General features: G+C 31.8%; 1 protein-coding gene across 1 annotated transcript; it reads left to right on the top strand.

Moving 5' to 3' along the window:
• The first annotated feature begins 5,147 nt into the window (after positions 1 to 5,147).
• Positions 5,148 to 7,138, top strand: LOC113762301 (probable inactive 2-oxoglutarate-dependent dioxygenase AOP2). Its single transcript, XM_027305689.1, has 3 exons — positions 5,148 to 5,610; positions 5,746 to 6,070; positions 6,372 to 7,138. The coding sequence occupies exons 1-3, from the start codon at positions 5,234 to 5,236 to the stop codon at positions 6,621 to 6,623; spliced, it is 954 nt and encodes a 317-aa protein (XP_027161490.1). The 5' UTR covers positions 5,148 to 5,233; the 3' UTR covers positions 6,624 to 7,138.
• Positions 7,139 to 11,241: the final 4,103 nt, after the last annotated feature.

Here is an 11,241-nt window from a genome sequence, read left to right as displayed (position 1 = left end):
ATTTATCTCATCACACAACACCCAAACTATATCAAATTTGGCCAAAAAAAATCTATTACCCATTTATTTTTCAACAAACTTCCCATTCTTTTATCTCCTTTTCATAGACTTTTCCACTACAACAATGCACACTTTCTCATCCTAGCTATCCAAATTATGAAATATCATCATCCTAAAATACATAAACTACCAACGCCCAAAGTACAATAAATTATAACACTCTCAATGTAATTCTCCACCTAATTTTCCATCCTATCAACTTTAAAAAATTAATATATATTCCATTAATTTAAATAATATTTACTTATCACTAAATTAAAATTTAAAAACAAAATTTTTTGAAATCAATATTATCCATCAAATCTTTAGATCATATTAATTTTAAAAAACACAATATAAATCACATCAATTTTACTATATCTATTTATAAATAAATCAATCCAATATATCACTTCTCTATCCACTATTCCAACTCCATTATCATACAAAATACTCTAAATTTATGTTATTAAATAAATCTTACATTAGCCTAAGACAGTCAATAATGGGCACTTCCGCGGGTCACCAAGCCTAGTTGTTAATTGGTTGGTCAAAGCTAAATTGATCCACGGGGAAGTGCGTACAAGGAAAGAAGCTAAATTGAGGTCGGACCCTCATCCTGGATCTCTTCTCCTCTTGCATACTACTAAAAACTTTTTGTTGTCCACACTCTTATCTTTATTTTATTGGCTGCCGACAGTTTTATCTTCTTCCTTATTGGTCTGATTGAATTCACCTAATCTTCTAGGAATCTATCTTTTGTATTATCCGAGACCCTTTTAAATTACACTCCATTTCATTCGGTCTTGTGCACATGGTCCATCAAACGGAAACGGGTGTGAGCTGAAGCCAGCCGATGCTGCTGCGTCTGTGTCCTTTTGTCTTGTTTTGAGAAAGTTTACGTACTGTTGAACCATTTCTGGATCCTTCAACGTGTTCTTGAAAAAATCATTTACAGTACCAAATTTTGTTGATATATTTATTTAGCTGTTGGAAGATTCTTTTTTTTACTTGCTATTGAAAGATTCTTTGAAAGGTCCATTTGAAGCCTCTTTAATATCTCATTTTAACTTTTTTCCAGTTTGCAGAAATTTTAGGGATAATTTTAGAAACCTCCCTTGAGGTTTTTGATAATTTTACTCAGCTTCCCTGAAGTTTCAATAATTACATAGATCTTCCTTGATCCAATCAAATGACTAAAATATCCTCCACTTAATATTTAATTCATAAAAGAACATTTAAAGTCAAAAAATATCTCTTATTATTCTACTTGCCATTTCCTAATATCAAAGAATAATTTCCATTAATTTTCTAATTTTTATCTCTTCCTCCATCCCTCTTTCATACTTTTCTCTCTTTTCTCCCACAATCGATTCTTCCTCTCATCAAATATCATACTCCATTGTTAGTAGTCATACCACTATCAATTTTTTACCAGTTTCAAAATTTATTTGTGCTTTTTTGTTTTTCTGTCTCTTTCTTATTGTAAAAATTTTTGACCCTTTCTTTTTAAAAAAATAGTTTTATTCTTTTCAAATGTTAGCTAATTGAAGTTATCAAATTAACAAAGTGCAGACTATAGATTTTATTGTCAAACTAGGGGAAGATGAAAAAGGTGGCAGTGATATAGAAAAATAAAATAAAATTGAGAGTTGGAAGATAAAGAAGTGAATATTATGTTTGTTAAGCAAAAAAGTCTAGCAATTAAAAAATTTATTGGTTCTCTCTTTTATTTACCTATTGATTGTCGTTTTACTATGAAGGTAAAATTGTCTCTATTTCTAACAGTACTAGAGTAATAATGAATCATGTTCTTTGGGACATGGGGGCATTTTTTGGTTCAATATTGGTAGTGGTAGTAGTGAGTTGCATTAGTCAAGAATCAGCAAGTAATGAATTTTGAGATGAGTTCGAGTCACTGAACTATATTTGATTTAGTGAGTATGTTACGTACAAAAAATTAAAGATTAAAATCTTATTTTATTTTGTCTTGTTCTCTAGAAAAGGAATATTTTAGGATATTTGCGAAAAATATAGGCTATTGGGTTTATCTTGTTACATAACCTTAAAAGTGAGGGAACTAAGTGTAATTTTTAAAACTTGAGAATAGCTCTCTGTAATTGTTTGAAACCTCAAGGGAGGCTTCTGAAATTATCCTGAAAGTTTAACACATTTTCTTGGGAACAGTAGTATTTTAATGAGATTCCTGTCAACCATTGATTTTGAATTCTCCTCACAAATTCAAGGTGCTGGCTAATTTTGTAACTCCAACAAAATATTCAAGAAACCTTGTATTCTAAATGAAATACAATTATATGTATTTCTACTGTTTTATAAGTACGTTATATCCATCTAAGAATTACTAGAAGGCTTTATTTATTGAGGTCAGTGGACACTTGTCCTGTACTAGGTTAATCTCTCCTCCTCTAAGATATTTTTCCTTAAAAAAAAAAGAGAACCCAGAGTCGCTTCCAGCTTTGTAGTTGCTTATATTACTTGACAAAATGAAGCATTGTGCCAATGAGTTCTGCTAACTTGTGCTTTTGGAACCAAAATGACTCATTTATAATGAAAATTTAAACGAAGTATTGACACGTTAAAAAACGACGCGTTGATAGTGATACGTTCAATAATTTTACATATTAAATCCTTATATTACTTTTTTTTTTTGTAAAAAGTTTCGATAGATTCAATTGATCACCACTGTTGATCAAGACATATATTTTTCCTTAAAAAAAAAAAAGAAAAAAACCCAGAGTCGCTTTCAGCTTTGTAGTTGCTTATATTAATTGACAAAATGAAGCATTGTGCCAATGAGTTCTGCTAACTTGTGCTTTTGGAACCAAAATAACTCATTTATAATGAAAATTTAAACGAATTATTGACACGTTAAAAAACGACGCGTTGATAGTGATACGTTCAATAATTTTACATATTAATACCTTAGATTACTTTTTTTTTTTTTTGTAAAAAGTTTCGATAGATTCAACTGATCACCACTGTTGATCAAGACATATATTTTTTCTTTAAAAAAAAAAGAACCCATAGTCGCTTTCAGCTTTGTAGTTGCTTATATTACTTGACAAAACGAAGCATTGTGCCAACGAGTTCTGCTAAATTGTGCTTTTGGAACCAAAATGACTCATTTATAATGAAAATTTAAACGAATTATTGACATGTTAAAAAACGACGCGTTGATAGTGATACTTTCAATAATTTTACATATTAAATCCTTAGATTACTTTTTTTTGTTTGTAAAAAATTTCGATAGATTCAACTGATCACCACTGTTGATCAAGACATATATCGAATCACAGGTTGCTTATAAGGGTTTTTACTTGTCGTCTACCAACACAATGTACACATCGACCGTAAAATTCAAACGCAAGATTTTTTTGTGCTGAAGTGATCCCTTCTTCTAACTGAGTTAACTTGTGTTGGATTAGATTACCTGCAAGATACATTGACAAATTAATGGGGTAAAGACTTAGATGGAACATAATAAAGTAACATAACATTATTGTTCTTTTTGGTTCTTTTAAAAACATCGTAACTCATTTTGTAGTCTTCTAAAGTAGTTTCTAACGTAATAGGGGTCTAAAAAATTTGTAATCTTGCATGTGCAGTTGAGAGTAAACTGGAATAGTTTGGGGGAATAATTTCCGTGCTAATTTGTTGATGATACGATGGAGTAGAATCAAAGTCGGCAACTGGTATTGTACAGTGAAATAGACAAATCGTAGTGTTACAATTATTCTTCAAGCTACACGTAACAACTAACAACAGCCTTGTCGTCTACATAGGGCTGCAAACGAGCCGAATCGCTCACGAGTCAAGCTCGATTCAAGCTCGATCAATATCGAGTTCGAGTTGGTCCGAGTCGAAATCGAGCTCAAAATATTAAATTCGTTAGCTCGCGAGCCGGTTCGCGAGCTCGAGTATATATATATATATATTTTTAAATGTTAGGTATATATATATGTTTTATTTTTTTTATTTTAAGTATATATATATTTTTATTTTAATAGTAAAATTACATATATATGCTTAATATTTTATTATTTATTAAGAAAAAAATTTTATTTTATTTATTTTTTAAAAAATATAATAATTATTTTTTATTTTTTTCGAGCTTGAGCTCGAGCTTTACATTGTCAGTTCATCGAGCTCGCGCTCGAGTTCGAATTCAATAAAATTAAGTCAAGACTCGGCTCGATTAGGACAAAACTCGACTCGGCTCGGTTCGTTTGCAGCCCTACGTCTACACAATAAATTTTTTTTTTTGACTCAACCAAGAATTATGCTTGGATTGCTTGTTTCAGTCGGAAAATATTGTCGTTTTCCGTGATCACATTTCCCTATCACATTTTTTCCTCACATATATCAAATCGCTATAGTAATTTTTCCATGAAAAATGACGGAAAATACAATCCAAACACAACCTAGCAATGCACACTAGAATATTCAATTGTGTACAAAGAAAATTTTGGATTAATGTGCTTAATACGCAAAGTTTTAGGTAATTATGTTGTTGTTGACAAACTTTTTCCGTAACCACAACAAGGGGCTTCTCTCTCTCCGCAAACCCAATGGCTGCTTCATCCTCCTCAGCTCTGTCATCTACGCAACCAACCCCTTCTCATCCGCCTTTCCTGTCTCCATTTCCTTTGCACCTTGGCCTTCCGCACCAAGATCGAAACCCCTAACCCCTAAAAATTATTGCCTCACTAATAAGTTTGGACTAGCTGTTTTTGGAGGTGTTTTTGAAAAATTTTATTGTAACAGTTTATATGAAAAATTTTTACTATAAAATTTTTTTAAAATATTTTATATATTGTATGAATGAGATATTTTTTAAATTATTGTGTATTACTGTAATATTGTATTTAAAAAACTTATTTTAAAAAAAGGAGCACTACAAACGGAGCTTGTTTTTGAAGAAAGCCGAAGGAGACTCTGCTGTCTTCAATATTAAATTGTCCACGTGGCAAATTAAATTATGGACCACTCTGCAGTACTTCCCGTGGTCTACAGGCGAGACCGCAGACCGTACGGACCTACACAAGTTTTTGCCCTATGCAGCTATGCTATAAATCCACATCCTACACCCTTGCTGGGAGCAGAAGAGAACGCAGTATGCTCAATACACTTGAAGCATCGAGCTAGCTCTGCAAAATCCGTCTAGTTGAATTTCATGGATAGCCCAAAGTTGCAAAAACTTCCTGTCATCAACTTCGGCCAGGAGAATTTGCAGCATGGCACAAAAAGCTGGTCCTTGGCACGCAACGAAGTCCGCCACGCTCTTGAAGAGTGCGGTTGCTTTCTTGCTGTGTATGATGCAGTTTCTTTCAAGTTGAGGGATTCAGTATTTTCTGCGCTAGAAAAACTGTTCGATCTACCCGTGGAAACAAAAAAGAAGAACACTTCTGATACGCTTTTCTTTGGTTATATTTGCGACGACCGTGACCCATCTATTCGTGAGAACATGGGAATCGAAAATTCAACCGACATAGAAGAAGTCAAGAAATTCTCCAAGCTCATGTGGCCCCAAGGAAATGATGACAATTTCAGGTACAACTTGATTTATTTATCCTCGTCTCATCAATTCTTGCTAGTAAATCCAACAATTAATTAGCGCGCAATGTATTGAAATGATCCCAAGTGCATTGAACCTTCAATTTGTTTCCTTTTATGAATAATTGTTAGTGGGATCATCCATGAATGTGCAAATCTGTTGTCGGAGTTGGAACAAGTGGTGATTAGAATGGTTTTCGAAAGCTATGGGGTAGAGAAGCTGAAGTGTGATTCTCACATAGATTCAATCATGTACGTGCTTCGGTTCAACAACTACAAGGCGCCTGGAGTAGACGAGAAAACCGTGATTGCTCCCCCTCATACTGATAAGTGCCTCATCTCAATTCTTGCTCCGAGTCAAGTTAACGGATTGGAGGTAAACTTGAAGGATGAGCAGTGGATCCCTGTTGACTTCTTGCCTTCATCATTTGTTGTTATGGCAGGAGATGCATTAATGGTAGGTTACATCCTCTGCCTTTTCTTAAATTTATTAATAACTAAAAGTTGGAATTTTTACCACTCGCGTGACTTTTAAGGTATCAGTAGTGTTCATGGTTTCTCATCAAATTCCAACAACTAGTGGTAAATGGTAAGGGTTTCATATGAATTAATACTGCTTGATTTGTAAATGGTAAGTTGAAGTTTGATAAAGTTGTTCCTTTTCTCAAATCTCTATATATATATATATATATTTTGTCTCTAGAAAGCGTCTTTATTTTTTTAAAACAAAAATCTAGATGATCAATCTATTTTTGCAGGCATGGAGCAACGACAGAATACGACCTTGTCTTCATCGAGTTCAAATGAACGCGAACGCAAGAAGATCCTCAGTGTTGATGACCTCTTACCACAAGGGGGTCGTGCACATTCCTCAGGAGTTAATTGATGAGGAAAATCCACAGCGCTATAAGCCATTTGATCACCTGGAATACCATAATTTCTTAAAGAAAGAATTGCAAACTGGGCAGCACGTTCAGTTTGACGCCATCAAGAGATATTGTGGCGTTTGAATTGAAGTACCATGATCCTTTGAGAGGGGTGGATCTCTTGTGCATATGGCTGCGGATCATGATAAAGCGTGCATATCCATCTTAGCTAAACTATCCACCAATCATTTTCTCTCTTCATTAACCTTCCAGCATTTGAATACCAGATATCAATTTCCCTTCAGATCAAGAGAATCTTTCAGTACAAGTAAATTATCTTCGGCCTTAATAAGCCACTAATTCTAGTCCATTAATGGTGACGCAAACTCTTTTCAGCTCTATTTCTTTCTAAAAACAATACATTTATGTACTGCGTGACGGATTCTTAATTCTTGAGTCCAAGCAGGGAGTAAAAGGAAATAATCACAATATCCACTTTGGGCTGGTATGATGTCGTAGTACGCTCAGACATTAGTGCAGACGCCGGGCCGATGGAGGAGTAGGTAGGTGCAGACGCCGGAATGATCATAAGACTACATGCCTTTTGTGCAATAATGAGCTATGCCATTTCTCATCTATTCGAAAATCAATTTTTTTTTTTTTTAGTATACTAATGTGTTTTTGATAAATTGGTGGAGATATTAGTTAATTAAGAGACAAATCATATTTGTCGAGATGGATGAAAAGCTTTTTGTCTTCTTTTGAGTCGATGTATATTCTTCTCCCCCATTGTGCCCTCGTTTTTGTAGAAGATGTTAGGGGAGTAGCTTCCTTCGGGATTAATCTATGAAATAATTTATTTTAATGCACTATCTGTTTTATACCAAGAAGAAATAAATAAATCAATTTTCATTCTAGCAGAAGAAAGAAATTCAATGTGCGTTGGTTGGGTGCAAGAAACTGATTGCAGTCTGAACAGGGCCTAAATTACAAGCAAGCGCCTAGAGACGCAGTCCAAAGTCCAGGTGGCTAAGACTTATGGATCTGTGTTAGACAGCCACAGTTGTAATCTTTTGTGTCAAAGACCATTCTCAATTTAGGCCCGATTCAAGTTGGAAGAACTAGTCTGTCTATTTCATCTGTGTTGTTTTACTCCCTTTTCTTAGGCTTTTGTTGTTTTACTAGCTTTCATAGGCTCAATGGCCGGTCCCTTTAGCTAGAAAAGAGGCATACCCATTGCACTAAAATCTCTATAAATTAATAATATTTATTAAATAGTAATTTTTTCAGTCCTAACTTGAACTAAATTAATAATTCGGATGAAATGATAAGATAATTTTTTTTTGAAAACCTTACATAATCCTTTGGTCCCATTTATATCATAAATTAATAATTCACTAAAATTACCTATCATATTTTCTTAAAATGAGTTCCTTAAAAATTAGATCTACCGGAATCTCATTTCTAATTTTTCTTATCAGATCTAAAAGTTTTGAGATTTTTTTAGTATAAGTGGGAAGTTTCGAACCCGTAACTTCTCACTTATATGCTCTCCCCCGTACAATTCAACCTATCCATCCTCTTAAAAATTTTGGACTCGAATTCTCGAGTTACATTAAAAAATTATGAAGAGTTACTTATGCTTTGATAGTTTGATATGAGTTAAGTAGGTACATTGAAGACATTAATATAATAATCTGAATGGCCCTCAAAATAGGTATAATCATTCAAAACGTATCTCACATTTTGTAAAATGACTTTTTTCGTCCCCTATTTTTAAAAGTATAATTTTACGTCCCTTACAAATTTACATTGGTCAAATTTGGTCCCTATATAAGTTTCCGACTAGTTTTTTGTCAGAATTTATCACGTGCCTTGCATGTGATCATTTTTTAATGGCAAAATTGTCAAATTAAACTTTATATACTCCGATCTATAGTCCCTTACATTTTACAAAATGAATTGTTTCGTTCCTCATATTCCACAAAATGAATTTTTTCATCCCTCATTGACCATGTGTATGAATAATTTTTTTTAAATCCATGAATATATCTATTTGATTTCACCTGAACAATACGAATAACATGTAATATATCTCTATTTCATTTCACCTAAACTAACTAATTGTAGTTGTACATATGCTATTCAATAGATATATACATGGGTTTAAATCTAACAATTTTGTTTTAAACCTATATCTATTTGATTTTGTCATATGAATCTATTCAATATTTGTAGCCTTTTCTTTTTTAGTAATAATTCATTTATTGAGTTGTGTAATAAGGTCATCTAATTAATCGGTTCTAATTCGAATTTTATAATCATGCTAACAAATTGCAGTTTAAATCTGAAATTTTTACTCACCACCTTTAAGACCAACAATTGAATTTCTTTTCTTGTGATTGTTTTAAAATTTGAAAGTGTCAATCACTTACTTCTTTTTGTCATACTTTTCCTTTGTTTATTTTTTATGCCCAAATTTAATTCGATATATACACTTACTAATGTTTAGAATTAAATGTCTTTTTTATTTTCAATTTTTGAGTAAAAGAAAATGAACATGAGTGAAAAACTAACAATTCTTTTTAAATTTCTATATATATCTATTTAATTTCACCTAAACAGTATGTTCAGACGAAATCAAATAGAAATATATTACATGCTATTTGTATTGTTCAGGTGAAATCAAATAAATATATATATGAGTTGAAAACAAAAAATTTATTCATACACATGATTAATGAGGGGTGAAAAATTTATTTTGTAAAATGTGATGAATGAAGCAATTCATTTTGTGAAATGTGAGAAAAGAAAAAAATTATTTTGCGAAATGTGAGAGACTATGGATCAAATTACAATTTTACTCTTCAAACATAATAACGTGTAAGGCATGTGGTGGATTCCGACCAAAAATTAGTCGGAAACTTTGGCAGGGGCCAAATTTAATTAATATGAATTTGTAAGGGACGTAAAAATACACTTTAAAAAATGAGGAATGAAAAAAGTTATGTTGCAAAATATGAGGGACGTTTTGAACGATTTTCCCCTCAAAATATATAGTTGATTAACCTTTAACCTCCAATTATTAAGTACATACATTTATCCCTCGAACTTGTAAAACGGGTATACTTTTTACACTTTTGGCTAGTGATAATTTCAGAAACCTCCCCTAAAGTTTGTGGTAATATTATTCGACACTCTTAAAATTTCAAAAATATCACTTAACTCCTGTAGCGGGGAGATGAGATTGTTAATCACTATCATAGCATACAAATTGATAAAATTGTCTTCACTACTTTAACAATTTTTAGACAAAACATTATAGAAGAAAAAATTTTTAGGCAAAACATGTAAATCTTATATCACAGTCAATTTGGTAAAAAATTCAATGTAAGACAATACAAAATGGTAGAATTTGGAGAAAAATATCTCTCTCTCATTAAGTGATTATTTTAAGAATTTTTTAATAATATGAGGGTGAGATTGTTGCAATGGTATAGTTTTATGGCAGGTTAGTGATATTTTTGAAACTTTAGAGATCCTAAATGATATTAACATAAATTTCAAGAGAGGTTTCTAAAATTATCTCTAGCCAAAGGGGTGGGAATATACCATTTTACAAGTTTGAGGAGCAAAGATATGTACTTAATAGTTAGAGAGTTAAAAGTTGACTAACTTAATGTTTGATGACCATCCAGATTTTTTACGCGATTAAATTGTACTTACAAATCAAATAAAACGATGGATTAATTTATAATCCTCAGACTTTAAACTCCATTTATGAATAAAACAATTTATATTTTTATAAACTAAAATAAAATTTAGTTGCTTAAATGAATGTTTCTTTGAATTGTAAGTACACTCGACAGATTAATAAATTTATTAATTTATTGATTATTTAATACCTCTTTAAATTAATAATAATTTATTGATTATTTAATACCTCTTTAAATTAATAATCTTGGAACATTAAATTATTTAATACCTCTTTAAATTGATCTTTAAATTAATAAAATTTATGGTTCCAAGATTATTAATTTATAAAAATTTTACTGTACATCCGAATCCACTGGTGCCTATATTTTAAGTTTACAACATAAAAATCATCAGCTTTGAATCATATATTACAGAGTAGAAAAGTACGTTGAAGTACCTACTAAAAGTCGTATTTTTTCTATCATAAATGCAATATTTTAATTTGAAAACATATATTTTAATAATTTAAAGATAATATGGAACACATTTAGGATATGTTAGCTTAATTATGTCGAGAGTGAGAGAGATCAAAAATCAAGATTCGTGTTCGAAACAAAAGAAAAATAATAATTGTTGTGCCACGATTTTTTTTCCCTTTGTATTAAGTATGGAAAGAGAGGGTAGAATAATATGCATTTCTACTTATATCCAAGAATTACTAGAAGGCCTTATTTATGGAGGTCCACGGACCCCTGCCTTGGAATAGGCTAATCTCTTCTCCTCCAATATATATTAGCATCCACGAGGATCATTAGTGGGAAAAAAGTGAACGAGTTTTACCTATTAAGTGTGTCTAGGAAGACTTAAGAAAACATCAGTCATCTTTAATCGTAAATCAATTACTTCCACTTCTTTGTTAAAATTCTGACCATGCAACTGGAAATCAATTCGGAACAAGATGAATGATGCAAAATCTTGAACAAATGGATTTTTTTTTTTTTTTTTTGTCGAAATAACTTAAGCTAGCCTATTCTAGGGGGAGGGAAAGGGGACTCGATGTGAGTAG

This window comes from Coffea eugenioides, chromosome 2 (genome assembly GCF_003713205.1).
Source record: "Coffea eugenioides isolate CCC68of chromosome 2, Ceug_1.0, whole genome shotgun sequence".
Classification (NCBI taxonomy): Eukaryota; Viridiplantae; Streptophyta; class Magnoliopsida; order Gentianales; family Rubiaceae; genus Coffea; species Coffea eugenioides.
Note: the sequence above shows the minus strand (reverse complement) of the source record. Positions and strands in the feature narration are given on the sequence as shown.